General features: G+C 37.5%; 1 protein-coding gene across 5 annotated transcripts in view; it reads right to left on the minus strand.

The window, feature by feature from the left end:
• Positions 1 to 4,284: 4,284 nt before the first annotated feature.
• The window catches only part of ZEB1 (zinc finger E-box binding homeobox 1), a 120,078-nt gene continuing 107,858 nt past the window's right edge, over positions 4,285 to 16,504 (minus strand). For all 5 annotated transcript variants that reach the window (XM_014880361.2, XM_014880359.2, XM_088159836.1 and 2 more), the window contains 4 exons: positions 13,777 to 13,882; positions 11,168 to 12,978; positions 9,496 to 9,676; positions 4,285 to 6,775 (listed from right to left, as the gene is read on the minus strand). In XM_014880361.2, the coding sequence (XP_014735847.2) occupies positions 6,222 to 6,775; positions 9,496 to 9,676; positions 11,168 to 12,978; positions 13,777 to 13,882 (2,652 nt within the window). In that variant the 3' untranslated portion in view covers positions 4,285 to 6,221. The remainder of the gene's footprint in view (positions 6,776 to 9,495; positions 9,677 to 11,167; positions 12,979 to 13,776; positions 13,883 to 16,504) is intronic.

Below are 16,504 nucleotides of genomic sequence, written 5' to 3' on the forward strand. Positions count from 1 at the left end.
ATCTCTGCAATAGCTTACCTGTCATTAGAAATGCAGAAAGTTTCACAGAATTCAAGAGATCTGATGATATTCATGCAGAATTTGGTCTAAAGAGAGAGCTGTTGAAGGGTAAGAGATGGGAGGGAATAGCACCCAGTCATCCCAAGTGCTGTCAGACTTGTGGTCTTGCTTTGGGGCCAAAGTTAAAAGTGAGCAGGATTTCCAAGTAAAGAACAGAAACTTGGCAGGAATGACACAAAGTTAGTATAGGCATGTTTCAGGGTTTCTTTGCATTTAATAATTTATCCCCTTCATTCCTGAATTAACACAGAATGTAAATCTTGTGATCATTACACAAACCCTAGTTTACATGATGATGAGCAAAACCCAAGAACACTCCCCAGTACAGAAATGCCAAAATCTAGAAGCAAAATCAGAGGACTCGAGGCTCACCAGAAAACCAAAGGAAAGACGAAAATGGAATTCTCAAATATGTATTCTAATGATTACTTACCACTATTGTCATAATTTTTAAAGATCTTTAGGGGGATCTTCCAGTGTAGAGGTAAGGCCTTGGAGAACTTTACCTAATTGTAGGTTAATACTACAGGACTTTCATATTCAGCAAGCTACTAGGAAAAACTCTGCCACAAAAGTGCTCCTTTCATCAGCACATTTCATGTTTAGTCCCAATTAGCAGGTTTTGTTTAATTACAGTTTTTAAAAAGCAGATTACTTTTTGTGAAGCAAGAATATATAACAATATATTGTTTTCCCTAGAGACAACATATATACAATGGGTATGATAGGCAGGATACACACAATTAAGATGACTGTGTGACACATTAGTAACCAGAGGCCATGAAAGAGTAGAGGGATAAAATAAAAGTAGTAAATATTTGATCATTTTTGAGAGTTAATTTGGTCATTACATTCTTTTTTATTTCTTCTTTTGGGAGAACACAAATCACTAATCTCAAGAATTTGTAACTAAAAAATTTGTAATAAGAATCAAACTGTGCAAATATCATTGTAACAACTATATGAACAATAAATGACAAAGTACAGACTTGAAAGATACTCTAATCTTTAATTTCCATTATGAAATTGAGAGATTATTGTAGCAACAATTAAACAAGCTATTCTACCAAGAAAAGAGGAAAAAAGTACTTTTAAAAATTCCAGATTGTGAACCACAAAAGAAACATCAAAACCTACTTCCAAGCAGAGAATTGTGTGCAGACTTACATGCTGGTAGCAAACAAATTAGAAAGAACCCGTTTTGAAGAAGTGCTCAGCACAGTGCAGATTAAGCTCTTTTCTCTCCTCCTCCATCCCATATCTCCTCTACAGCCTCCAGGACCAAACGGGACTTTTCTCATCCTCACACCATTACCTGCACCTCTAATGGTCTTCTGTACCTTAGGAAGTATTTTCATTTCTCTGTTATAGACTTCTATGTTGGTTTGGAGTGTCATTTCCCGATCTTTCATTGCTTTGATGATAAAAGCTCCAGTGTAGCATCTTGTTGTGGCAAAAACTGAGCTTTTAGTAGTGTCATATTTTCTATCTTGGAAATAGCTTTGCTTTCAAATTGCCACTCAGTCTAGTGGCCACCACCAGCCCAGGTACACTTTGCCAGCACAAACATGACTAAAGTGCTGCTTCTACAGACACTGACTTTGGGCTTACCAGCAAGGATTGCATTACAATAATTTCAGTCAAGAGTGTGAGTACACTTGTTGCCAGTTGAAGCAACTTTTACTCAATCTGAACAACAGTGTTTTATGGTAAATATGTTATGTTCTGGGTTGATATGCCCTAGTGCATTATTCTGCTAAAATTTAAGATATTTACTGAAACACATTGCAACTCTGAAATTAGCCAAAGTAGCAAAACTTTCTCATTTCTTTTTCTAGCATCCATAAATCTATTTGAAATTCAATACAAGATGTTAAAATAACTTTCAAGCTCGTCATACAGCATTGCTGAATTGCTGGGCTATTGATTACACATATGGATAGGCTTCTCCAGAAAAACAGCAAGTAAACACCAATGTGTCTATGGAGAATTTGGGAATGCCATCAAATTCACCACTGGGATGACATATGAGTATTACTGAAAGAGAAGAAGCAGTTACTCCTCCTCAGTGTATCCTCAATGTATTCTGTTTTCTCTCCAGCCTTATGTCCCTCTTTCTTCTCCTATTAACTCAGGACCTGGGAAGGATATGTCCCATCCTAGGGCTGAAACTTTGTATTTACTGCTGTAACAATCTTCCTAGAGTTATTCTGTAACATTTTTCCAATTCTCATTCGACAAAAGAGGACACACAACTGCCACAATTTTGAAACTACAACCGGTTTTGAAGTGGTGATTTGTTACATTCTGGAGACAGGTCAGTAGCAGAAACAAAAGCAGCACCCCAGGCGCAGCAGGGCTCTGTCCCATGCTGAATTCCAAGCACATTTTTCGTTCTGTCAGCCTGTTCCCTGACTGCTGTGCCAAGACGAGCCATGCATGGTGAGCTTGAGGAAGAAGCAGGCACAGACATCAGCTTGGGCACACAGGGCAGCTGACGGACTTTTCATCTTGTGACTGAAGAACAAGTCATAGCACAGTGGAGTTTCATTAAAACTACACATCTCAGGTTTGCTGCTCTTTCCCAACTTTCATTTATCTCTAAAAGACAGAATCAAAGGCTTTATGCTTTTGCTTCCCCCCTCCCCTTTTTTTTTAATATGTGAAACTTACTGTCCTTTAAACTGCTTTGCCATTAATTTAGAAAGAGGTCACAAAATCACAAACCCCACTTGGCCACAGCTGGGCTGCTGCTGCTTCCCTGGGGCTTGGATTCCATCACAGCTGCCCAGGCAGCTCCAAGAGAGCTTCCTCACTGCTGGAATCTCACTGCAGGGGCTGGGAATGTGCCCACATCCTCTAAGCACCTCTGGCTTCTACATGAGTTTGCTCAACTAAATGAAGACACACCACAGTTTCTGTGCTTTTCAAACGGATAACAGATGATGTTACAAAGTCACAAACACCAAAGATATCGCTGAGCTTAATGCAGAACTCAATGCACCAATTCATTTTGAAGGTAGAAATGTCAATAATGTAGTGTAAGTAAAGAACATAAATTTTCTCCCCCAAAACAATGACATTTCCTGAGTAAAAGTTGCTTGGACTTTGCTTTCTATCCAAGTTACTGGCTGCCTACATTCAGCTGTCATTTACATGAGTAACCTTGGATTTATTAAATTTCTCTGTCCTAATACTAAAGAAAACAACATTTTCCCATTTCAACAAATGTTTCACTGGGTTTATTACCACAGACATCTTGGAATATGAAAAATGCGGAAAATCTTAAAATAGTTTCAAGAAGGTGTACTTCATTACCTAAAAGAGAGCAGAGACAGTTTCACCTGTGAGAAATTCTGAACCACCTGATTAATTCTGTGATGATAATAATTACAAGGCAATATTATTAATGCAACATAAATGGTTGTTTTTTTCAAAATGGCTTTTTCATATTTAGTTCAATGATACTATGAAGGTAGAAGTTTACTTAAAAGTGCAGTATTAGTACACTGCACAGGAAAATGCAAAGGAAGTAAAATGATTAATATACAGGAGAATTCTTTTATATGTATTAATGTTGAGATAATAAGATTGAGAAATACACAAAACTTAGGTATGTGAATAAAAAGTAACTTAAATGATGTTCCTGAACCCCCCCCCCCCCACTCCCAATATTAACAACTGAAATCCCATTTTAAGGATCACTAAAGAAAAAAACTTTGCTTAAAGAACAGTCTGTAAACTTTGCTTGAAATGCAAAACATTGTAAACATGCATATATAACAGAATTTTCAAGCCTTCACACTTACATTACTGAAATTAAGTATCTGCAATGTTGGCATTTTTATCTTTGGAAAGTTCAACAGCAATATATACATCAGGCAGTCCATAGACAGCTAACTTATTGCTAAGTCAAGAAAACAGTTGTGGACTTACTTAATTTAAAAGCAGTCTTATTGAAAAATAGAATTAAACAGTGTATTAGATAGGTACAGCAAAATAAAAAGACCCAAAAGAACAACCCAAATGGTTCAAACTCAGTTATTCTCTCGACACTGGTAAATGATGAACTAATGTAGCAATCCCTGTGCCTTCTTTCACTTCAATGCTCCTTACATACCACTGAAACCCAGGATCCACACAGAAGTAGGAGCTGTGTCTCAGTAACTTCTCATAGAAATAATTTAAATGCACTTTCTACATTACCAGAATAATGACAGTAAGTCAGACTTGTTGACGCATTTTATTGTGAGATGGGGAGTCTGGTAAAAAACTAGAAAATGACCATGATGTAACAAGGAACTTAAAAATGAAGTTTCAGATTTGTAACATACACACATGAATACAGGAACAAATTGGCACAAAAATGTTAAACATTGTTCCCAACACTGTTTTATAAGATTATTCTAATTTGGCTTACTAAGGAAATGAGAGTTTTATGGTTAGACTAATCTCTTAATAAAACTGCAGAGCATCATGCTATTAGTCACACAGTGAATTTCAAAATTTAAGAGCTTTATATTAAAAACTGGGTAAAGGTAAAATGAATTGATTGCAATTGTAAAATTAATACATTCCCATTTTAATTCTTCTGTTCTACAGTCCAAGGCAAGTATAAATGTTAACATAACACTGTTAAATCAAATCTCAATGCAAGAGAACCGATTGCATCTCTACTTTAAATCTTATCAACTTTCCAAATTTTCATACTAAAATATATTATTGTATTAATACAAACTACAGTATTATACACTACACTGTGTAATAAATAAAGAAATATAAAAATAAGACACATAAATATAAAAGTTTTCTAAAACTAAAAAGGTACATATGTCAGTAAGAAGGGTATTAATACTGCCAGGTTTGAAGACATACAGTACAAAATGTTGCACAGATCTATAAACTAAAAGAAATAAAATAATACTGATAGGTAAAAATCAGCTAACATTGTTAATAAATGGGGTCCATAATAACTAACATTTGAAAATACTTATGAGCCAGATAACATGTCATGTATGTGTCTGAAATTAAAGTAAACCAATAAAGCAATAAAGCAGATTAGAAAATTTCCCTTGTAATTATTGTAGAGAAATTCTGCAAGTCAGGTATTAACCCAAAAATACCACCAAATAATTAAATAATGAAATATACCAGTGTTCTTACTTCTCTGATGGCTGAGTGTTTTTTCCCCATGAATAGTTTAGAAGTTTGATACAAATCAACAAATGCTAGTTATTGTAGGCCACGCATTGGATAAAGGCTGCTCAGAGCCTTTGTAATACTGATAAATGGCACTTACAGCACATAGGTCTTGCATAAGGCCAAAGGAGATACAAAGCTTCATATCATATCCTTCATATTGTTACTACATACTCAAAACACAATTACAAACACTGTTTTTGACAACTTTCCTGTCCTTACCAGTATTAACACTGTTAGTCCCTGCAATCAGAACTCAACGACAATCTTCTCAACTACATTTTTAACCACATGAGTAAGAAACTTCAGTTCTTCTATCATCTTCTCTCTTAAGGCTAACAATACACTTTAAATGATAATATGCTCTACTACAACATCTAATGTCATAAACCGCTACCTTCTAGGTTGAATTTACAAAGGTAGCCAAGCACTGTTTGCAACTGCATTACACGTCTCTGCAAAAGGGAATTTTGTAGTGCAGAAGTTCTCACATTGTAAAACATAAGAAAATACTGAAGTGGATTTAGGAAATGTTTTACCATTAAAAAAAAAAATCATATAAATCTCTCCCAATTGTACAGTTTAAAAATTAATCAACTTAAGAATGAAAATTAATACTGATAAAACAAACAATGCCAGATGTTTGTCTAATAATCAGGTTTCCTACAACCTGTTAAATCTTTGCTTCCAGAGTCACTGTATTTTTCTAATCTGCTTCATGTTATAAACTTGTTCCTAACTTTGAAAACTGTGTGAAAAATTACTAAGTTTGAGGTTCAGGCACACCTGGATTTCTTTTTTTTTTCTTTTCATTTTTTTTATATATATATTTTTTTACACAGTAGTGAACAGAAATCACAGTATGCAGGCTACTGCGTTTCCATGAAAAGCATGTATAATATAGAAGGAACTCCATTACCAATTCTTTTTTTCCTTATAGAAAAAAAACTAGCATGTAAGCTTTACTCATTATTTTCTTCTGACACCTGCCCATCATTTTGTATAACTTCTGGTTCTGCATTGCTCGCTTGATTTACAGCTTCATCGTTCTTGTTACCTTCAGTTTTCCCTTCTTCCTCTTCTACTGCTGCTGCTTCTTCTGCATCCCCAACTTCTTGTAGTTCCCTACATTCTTTTTCTTCCTGAAGTCCCTCTATGTCTTTTTCCTCTTCCTCCTCTTCCTCTTTCTCACTGTATTCCTCCTCTTCCCTGGTGAGGCTCTCCCTCTCATCCGAGTCGATCTGCGAGGGGGACGCCCTGACCACCACGTGCTCGCTGCTCAGGACCTCCGTGCCCATCTCCTCGGGCTCGGCGCTGTCGCGCTCCTCTGTCTCCCTTTTGCAGTAGGAGTAGCGATGGTTCATGTGCTGAGAGTAAGACCCCGAGTGTGAAAACCTCTTCCCACACTTGTCACATTGGTAGGGCTTTTCCCCAGAATGCAGTCGCATGTGTTCAATCAAATGGTGTTTGTGTTTGAATGCTTTTGTACAGATTCCACACTCGTGAGGTCTTTTACCTGTAAAATAAAGCACAAGCAGTTGAGCATCTCGTAGCTGAAGTTTTAAAAACGTACACTGTTGGCAGCAGTGAAGGGGCTTTGCACCACCTAATTAGTGGTTTGTCAGTCAGTCTCATTTGTCTTCTTCTTAGAGCCAGGATTAACAGAAACACGGCTGAAACAGTTTTCTCCTGTTAGGGCTTGGATGTTTATTAAAACTTATCAAAAAGTACAGAGAGTATGACAGCACTTCCAGCTCCTTGCTAGAAGTAAGGAAAAATGGCCCCAGAGGCAACTGATACAAGGTTTTCTAAGGCTAAACAGTCCAACAGACAATTAACACCTGTATTATTTATACTTTTGACCTAACAACTAAATTTCTATGACCTTCAGGGTGACACGAACCGACTAACTAGAAACTACTACTTGAAAACCATGAAGAAGAAGGAAGAAGAAAGATGAACAAAGAAAGGGACAATGCCCAAAAATCTTCATCTTATTACTATATTATCTTATACGATCTTATTACTATGCTATAAAACCCTCAAATTTAAAACCTATCACCCTGTGAAAGCACACACTTCTAATTCACTACACACTTACGATTTTTACTTCATCACTCATATTTAGAAGCCATCTCCAGGGCCTCAGGTCAAAAGCAGTGTTTTCCAGGGGTCTGTGCCTGAAAGCACAGAAAGCTCAAAACCCCCAGGTTTCTGAGATCCAACGGTACACTGCTGTTTTCATTGTAAAATGTTGTTGGTGAACATATTAGCATTGATTAAATTTTATATAACAAGATGTTCTACTCCATGCATTATCAGCCTGAGTTTTTCTCCTGAGCCCAAAGGACGAAGGTGCAAGGGGATGTTGTCACAATCACTACTGCAATTTGTAAGTTTTTAAGGAAAACTCATCATAGGAGGATAAAGAGATTCTCATATATAACTTCTAGCACAAAAAAGTGCAAATATAAATTAGAAAAGGAGACATTTTTCTTGCAAATACTATTTTCAATTGCATTTTAAGTTTTCTATATTGATGGCAATGTAAAATCAACTAAGCTTTTATGTTGGTTTTTGTGTACCAAGTCCTTCCATGATACAGGTAAAAGGAAAATCATTCTAAAATCTAGGTTGAATGCTTTATGTACAAAACTTACAGACTACACATGTATGGACATTAAAAAAATCTGTTTCACTCAATACGTTTCTGCTGTTTTCCAGCAATTGTCTTGCTTTTAGAGTCTCTTATAAACATATCAAGAGCCTAACAGTGTTATTTTGATTTTACCATTTGAAGTTGTTACACAAAACAGCTTTGCAGTCTTAGCTCAGACATAAAAGACAAAGAAAGTAAGACATCAAGTTTTTGGTCACACTACACAGATGATCAGCACATCACGTCATCTCATGCCAAAAAAGCAACAGGGTGGGTGCTGGTCTCTCTTCCCAAGAAATAAGTGATAGGACAAGAGGAAATGGCCTCAAGTTGTGCCAGGGGAGGTTTAGACTGGAAATTAGGAAAATTTCCACTCCAAAAGGGTTGTCAATCACTGGCAGAGGCTGCTCAGGGAAGTGGTTGAATCACCATCCCGAGGTATTTAAAAGACAAGCAGATGTGGCTCCCTTGAGACATGGCTTACCAGTGGACTTGGCAGCACTGGGTTAATGGCTGGAGTCAATGATCTTAAAGGTCTTTTCCAACCTAAATGATTCTATGATTTTGAACATTACATTGAACTTAAAATTGGTAGGAGAAGAACAATTGTGTTAAGAATAGGAAGAGTTAAAAGAGTCTCAGGACAGGATAGGTATGAAATTAGAAACCCTTAATAAATACAGTCTGAGAAACTTGATCAAGACAACGAAGAATTTGTTATGCTTTTAATTTTATAAGTGAGATAACATTAAAATGTTAATATGCAGAAATAAAATTAATATAATAGTTCAGCTACTGAACCAAGAAAGCAGAGCAGCATGAAGGGAGTAGCCAAAAGTTCTAAAAAGTTTATTTTATGGATGTGAGGACAGAGCCAGCAAGAAAGGAATATATAAAACAAAATCCAATACATATTTGGCACTTAACCAACAACAAAAAAAGAATTTTTACTTTAAGACATCACAGAAGAAGTAAGAGAGCAAGAGGTATTAAAAAAATCCTAAAGATACCAGAACCAGAGCCAAAAGGAACAATTATGAGAAATTAAAAATAAAAATCAAAGCCAAAAGGGTGTTCTTTAGTGGTTAGATTCTAAGTCTTATGAATAGCTGAAGCTGTTAACTTCAGGTCATTATAAATGTGGCTCAATTTGAAAATCCTTCATGCCAGATAGGCATGCTGCTTTTCATGCACAGTGTCAAATACATCCACGATCCTTTTTTTTCCAATTTTTATTTTTAATTAAAAAAAAATTAAAACCAGGCAAGGTAAATGAGAAGCAATATATCCTCAGTTACAAGCTGTGGCTCACAGTGATAATCCATAAGCCAGATGCAAAAACTCCCCTTATTCTATTTAGGGTTTAAGTCTAACAAATTTAAAGAAAGACTTTATTTAAAGAATTGCTGTTCTATCAAACAAATATACAAAACCAGGGGTTTCTAAAGAAAGTTTAGCACAGTCAGTAAGGACAGCTACACTTCCCTACAGAGTCTGAGAACTGGATTCCAGTTGAGATTATCAGTTACACGTTACCAAAGAAATAAGGATTGGAAAAGTCTTTTCCTAGTACATACCTGTGTGTTCATACTTATGTCTCAATAATGAGCTGCTCTTCTGGAATATTTTGTCACATAAATCACATGCATACATCCCATTTTCTGTCTTTCTCATCTTTTTCTTTGGGGGTGTTGAATCAGAATCGTTTTGATCTTCTACATTGGATATTCCTTCTGAGCTAGTGTCTTGCCTTTCATCCTTCAGAAAAATTACAAAAAAAAGTTAATTCAAATAAAAGATGTCACCCACATAAACTGAAGCTGCTATTCTCATCCAACTCCATAAACAGCCAGGCAGAATTGTTTAGACTTCCACAGTAAAAAAAAATCCTTTACTGTATTGTTCTGCTTTGCAGTCTGCCACCATCCATATGCAGAATCCTCACTGGGACTGGCTTTATAATCACATCCAAATCTGACTGTTGGTCAGGTCTAAGATACGCTGGCACGCTGTATCTTAGGGCCCATAAAATAAATGTAATATTACAGACCTGTAAAGCTTTTCAGTAAGTGGGAAGAGCAAATTTGCCACCTAACTGCATTTTTCAGCTATAGCTGGTCACCTACTTTTTGCTGTCTCACAGATTTTATGAAGTTAAAAGACTGTTTTTGCTGAAGTTCTCAGCTACCTAAGTTACCATTTGAATTTGCATATTTGACTGCCCTCTTCCTCATGAAACTACCACAACTACTGCTCAACCCACAATTTAGGGGACTTCAAATAGCTTAATTAGTAAATAGTTTCAAAACTATAATTGTTGTGTATTTCTAGGCATTTTAAGTGCTAAAGCTTCCCTGTAAAAGCACAGTAGTTTCTACTGACATCAGCAGCATCACTACACACATACTTTATCAGATACCAAATATGAATATAAAAATGTACATGTTAGCTACATGTACATGTTAGCCTCACACTTTTAATAGAAGCAGCAGTGTAACTCTTCAAGGCTCCTTAGTCTCTGGCAATATAGAAGCCTGAATAAAATGCTAGACAGCCAGTTTCCAAGATTTAAGTAGAAACACTGACACTTTTTTGTTCTGCCCTGTCCCTATCTTAATGTGCACAGGTGATTCTCAGGAGGACTGACCCCAATCAGATCACATCTGGATGCACCCACAGAGGAACAAGCCGGGATACAGGAACGGCAGATGAAGATAAATATGTCCCTGACTTTCAATTGAGAATATATCTGCATTTTGTTTAAAGTGCTATTAAGGTGTACGATGAGTTCAGCTACTCTGCAAATCACGCAAGCAGAGCAGCATGAATGGAGCAGCCAAAAGTTCCGAAGAGTTTATTTTCTGAATGTGGGGAAAGAGGAGATACAGAGCCAGCAGAAAACAGAAACCATGGTTTTATTTTGGGTTTTGATCAGGAGCATTAGATGGTCTTTCAAATAGTGAGCACTAATGTTCTAGAAGATCAAATATAGAGAATAACTGAGTTGTCCACACACAACAGTTTCTGGACAACATGCACAACAGTCTGGACTCAAGCTGCCTGAGCTAACTGGCTTTGCAGATGGCACAACAGTAATATCTATTACCCATTTACAATCAAGTCAAATAAGCCTGATAGCTTGTATTTATATTTTTATTTATTCATCTTGATAGTTTTCTGTTAGTTGAACGCAAAGGCAGATTGAATACATCATACATACATCATGTAGAAATATGGGGACTGAAGTACCTGGTTTCCATTGGCTTGGGTCTGTTTTGGTGCTGTGTCATGAACTGCAGGACTAACTGTAGTAGAGTATGTATAAGCCACCTGTGGAATCAAAATGGTTTGCTTATTGGCAGCGAGAGCTCTCAAGCAGGGAACACTGTTCTGGTCAGCAATGGCAACAATTGTAGGTAACTGGGCAGTGACTGTAGGTATAGCAATATTTATGGGATTGGCACTTGGTGGGATTACATTTACAATAGAATCAGAGTCTGTAATACCGTTGTCCTTTTGTGGTTCTTTTTTTGCACAAGTTAAGTTCAAAGGTTCTTCTTGGACAGAATAAACACTGTTCTGGTAAACACTAGTTATGGTAGATCTTTCCAACAGTTCTCCATGTTGCTTTGGTAGCGAAAGGTCAAGAGGTTCTATTTGTGGCTCTTCTTGTACACCCTCTGCTGTGTACGTGTAACCCTGTGAATTTCTTGATGAAGAAAGGTTTAGTGGTGATGCAGATGGCGTGCTACTGTGTGAACCATTCAGAGTTGAAGCCCCCGGTAAAGTCTGAGATTTTGTTGTACTGACAGGATTTTGTGAGTTGTTTGTGCTGTTCTGGGGTTCGCTCACATTTGTAGTTGCTGCTTGATCATCGTTGTCTGCGGGACTGCTTAATTTAACTTGTTCAGGAGAAGATGGTCCAGAAGACTGCACAGAAGTTTGTCCAGCTTGCATTTTTTCATACCACTTTTTTACCACATCCAGTGGTAGGTTTACGGAATTTGCTATTTTTGAAAGCTCTTCTGCGCTTGGTTGTGCATTTAATGCATGATACACTTTTAGGACCGACAGAGGGTTCTTTAAAGGTGGCTGACCAGGAGACAAGTTGTTCTCCCCGGTTTCTGATGGGACAGGGGACTCGGGTTTCTCAGCTTCTGTTCCACTAGGCTGGGGAAGCTGAGGAGGGCTTTTTGTTTCATAGTGCTTTAATTCTTGAAGTGCATTAAGATCTCCTGGACAGTCATCACAAAGAAGACAAGTGCTATCATTGGTCTCTCCTTCAAAGTTCTTATCTTTCTCAGACTTCACTGTGAGATCTTCTGGTAATTTCTCATTTTTGCAACTATTTGCAGGAACAGAGTTTTCTTTTTTTAGATTTTGTGGAACAACCTGAAGTTGACTTGGCTGCTCTAAGCTGTAGTTGATGATAATTTTGGTTGTCCCATCTTGGTCAACCAAAGGAAGACTGATAGCTGAAATGAGGGAATGGCCAGCTTGTTGTATAGATGCATTGTTGATTGTTTCTTGTTCTTTGGACGCAAGATTAGCATGATTGTTTTCCAGTACTTGCCTTATTACATTACCATCCACTGCCACTTTTAGTACATTTTGAATGTCACTTAAATTGATGCTTATGGGAGACACTAGACCTACTGTTGGTAGAACAACAGCTTGCACCACACCCTGAGGAGAACTGGTTGCCTGCAATGGGCTACCACCACTAAAAACCCCATTTTGCAAAGGGGTTGAACAATTAATTCCTGAAGCAACCACTATGGGCTTGAATTCATAATCCACAGGTTCAGTTTTAATTTGGTTAAGAGGAAGCTGCTCTTGCAAGGGTTTATTTTCTATCTTTTGTCGTATCTGTGGTCTTGCTGGGCTACCTGGTGATGCAGAAAGGGAAGGGGAGGAGCACTGAGACATCTTGAGCCCTGACCGGGCTCGACCGTTCACGGGCATCAAACCAATACACTTCTTACTGCTTATGTGTGAACTGTATGAACCAGAATGGGAAAAACGTTTCTTGCAGTTTGGGCACTCATATGGCTTCTCTCCTAAAGACAAGGAAAAAAAAAAGAAAAGGAAAAAAGACATATGCAACAGTTAACCAGGTTACAGCGTACTTCAAACAATAAGTACCAGAATGAATACATCATAATGATCTCTCAAAGATCCTAGGGAAAAAAAAATCTTATCTAATGAATTGAACAGTAAGAGTATAGCTCTGAGCCAAGGCCCTTAAATAAGTTTGTCATCCACTAGTAGATACAGGATGGGGCTCACACGATCATGTCTTCCAGTATTTCTCTATCGGATAATTACAAATTCCATTGAACTCCATTAAAGCAGCACCACCACTAACTTCTAACTTCTTATATAACATTTCTTTTAACTTTTCTAATAAATTGTGTCCTGAGTCTACTTTAATATGACTAATTTTGAATTATGACAATTACAACCACAGGAGGAACACACAGTTCATATATCCTGGTTATTATCAATTAAAATTCTCTAGCAAGTCTTGTAAGACGCTGAATGATCTGCAAACATTGAAGAAAAAACTGACAGAAAAAAGTGAAAACGACCAGCAAGATGTCCCCAGTTCTTCTGCACCAAGTCAAGTTTTCCTTAATTGTAAGACATTAAGTTGCACCAGTAAATCCCCTTGACTTTTTCTACATATTCCCCACACACAGCTGAACGCTGCAGTCAGTGCTTGCAGTATTCCAGAGGGAAAAAAATAAGGAAAACACTAGTATTTTAAACTTAGACTTACAAGACTGCTATTACATCAAAGTTATAAAGAGCAGAAATGGCAACATCAGTACTCATTCAATGCTTGATTTATTTACCACTGTGGATTCGTAGGTGCTCCTTTAGGTGATGTTTATATTTAAAAGCTTTTCCACATTCAGTGCACTTGAATTTTCGATTACCACTGGACTGCGTCACGTGTCTCTGTTGGAAAGAATTCTTAATTATTGTACAGGACAGCATCTTGCAGAAACACCTTGCATTTTCACATTGCAACAGAGAAAATGCAATACAAACCCAAAAAGAATCAACCATCATTTTAAGAGACTGAAGGTGGTATGGAAAAAGAAACAAATTACAAATCAGGTAAAAACTGAGGCACACCTTTCTTCTGAATAAATCTGGTACAGTAAAAAGAAACAAAACAAATGCAAAATATAGTTGCCTCTTCTCCTAAATTCATGTGAAGTTTATACTGACATGTTAGTAGGAAGTTCCAGCATGAATGCAAATTCTACTTGTGAAAGCAAAACCACCAGGTAAGACCCCAAGCCCACTACCAACAGAATATTTCCTTCAGGACAGAGAAACATTAAAATCTATAGAAGCCTGTTTAAACTTTAATCAGTCGACTTGATTTTTCCATTTACATGTTCCCAGGGCTTACTGCTGGCCTTGGATTCCTCTATACAATGATGCCACAGGATTGCTCATGAGAAGGTAGCTCAGTGACAATAAAGGTACTACCAGTCATAATTAATTTGTAAAATAAATGTGAGCAACTAAACTAAAATAAATAAAAATATGGAGGGCTTTCCCAAGTACACAACACCAAACCTCTTAATTGAAGCTCTGTGATTATTTTTGTTAGATTTTGCCTTGTGAGAGCATTTATTGTCAAGTTCTTAATTGTTTTTGTCTTTATTGCTATACTAGTTTAAAAAAAGGCAAAAGCTAAGACATACATGTAAATATATGTAGGATATTTGTGACATGTAGGTGCAAGATCTGTAATTTTGCCACAAACCGTATAAATCTATGAATGCATATTTTTAAGGACAAAAATTACATGCACTTTTAAAGTTGAAGCAGCTTAATTACCAACATAAAACGGAGGAATAAGGAATTTTTCTGTTCAAACAAACTCTGTATTAAAAAAACCCAGCAGCCCCTTTTTAAGTGGAGCTCACTTGGCAAAAAGATAACTCTCCCACTATTGGGATGCACTGCAGATATTTGGTAACCAGGGCAAGCATTTTCATAAACTCAAGAACAGAGCTGTTCATAGACTCTGGGGACAAACAGGCTGGCCACCAGCAGCAGCAGGCGTGGATCAGCTGCCTCTGGTGTGAAAGCAGGGAGGGAACTCCGACCCCCAGCTCTGGCCTGCTGGGCTTGGCAGCACTGGGAGCAGATGCTCACTGGGTGCTGGGGCTCTTCCTGAGCACAGACATGACAACTGGGGGCTGAGAACTGTGCTGAGAAGCAGGGATGGATAAAATACAGGATGATGACCCTGCTGTGAGACATGCCTGCAGATCTGAAGAACCTGTGGCTGTGCAGGTTGCTAGATGAAAGTCTGAACTCTCTGCTATGAGATAAGCTGTCCAAACCATCAACACTTCCTGTTCTACTCCCTGTCCTCCTTTAACAGAAGACAAATTGAAATAAGACCATCTAAATTATTTCCACATACTCTAAATCAACAGTTCCCTTGGGAGAAGCATTTGGTTAAGCTGCAGATTTACCTCTCAGCAGATAAGGCTCCCACCCTGCTCAGGGTGGGCTGCTTCCTGCCTCCCCTGGGCTCTGCAGTGAGGTCTCCACTCTAACTTATCCTGGTTAGCACCTGACCCTCCTTCCCAGGTTTGTCAGCTGTCTTTTGCTAGTTCACAAGGCTTTTCAGCTCCATTTAACCAAGTTCCTTGAAGATGATTTTCTAGAAGATTGTGTCTGACTCACTGCATTTCACTTTAATGATCCAACTGCAATGAGTCTAGAGGACAGTGCCAGGATTTACTTAAGCCTGCTGAGAATCAGTTACTACTCTTTGACTTGAATTATACAAACTAACGGATCTCAGAATATATACAATTACTGCAGGTCCTGGACTACATAAATATTCATAGTAAGTATCAGTGCATGTATTCAATCTGTCAGAAATGTTTCTGCTCCAGACTGTAAAATCTTTAAATCTAATGTTCTGTTTCTAAAGCATGGAACTCCACACTCCACTTATCACATTTTTATTAAGTTTTCCTGTTTTTCTGGTCATAGGTATAAGGTGCTTTAAGCTTTCTGCTAGGTAGTGTTTCCAAATCTATTTTGCCTTAGCTTCTATCTGTTCAGCTTTCTTGCTGTCTCTCATAATACTGCTTTATAAATCTGGGACTTCCTCAGAATTACTTTGAAGGATCTTCTTTAAATGTAACTGAGAAATCATGACACTTCTCCAAAGCACCACCTGTAATACTTTCACCTTCATTTTCATTTCTTCAGATTCAAATGGTTTTCCCCATCTCAGCACTGTTAAAGCCACATTAGTTTGTGCTTGTGATACGTGATACATTTCTAACACACTGTACATAATTGCTGTTTTCTGCTCATTAAAGAATTAACTGCAACATTCAAAGAATATTCTTCTGCACTCCTTCAAGGACTGAAAGAAGAAACATCAGCATTACACTCTGTTACTAGCCACTAATACATCCCCACACCAAATGTTTACCATGTTTACCACCCCTCTCACACCAGAGAACAAAACTCATTAATGCGAACCCTCAAAAGTTATTTAGAAGACAGAAATTATAGGTGTATCAGGGGTTT

The sequence above is a fragment of the Sturnus vulgaris genome, chromosome 1 (assembly GCF_052056855.1).
Source record: "Sturnus vulgaris isolate bStuVul1 chromosome 1, bStuVul1.hap1, whole genome shotgun sequence".
Classification (NCBI taxonomy): Eukaryota; Metazoa; Chordata; class Aves; order Passeriformes; family Sturnidae; genus Sturnus; species Sturnus vulgaris.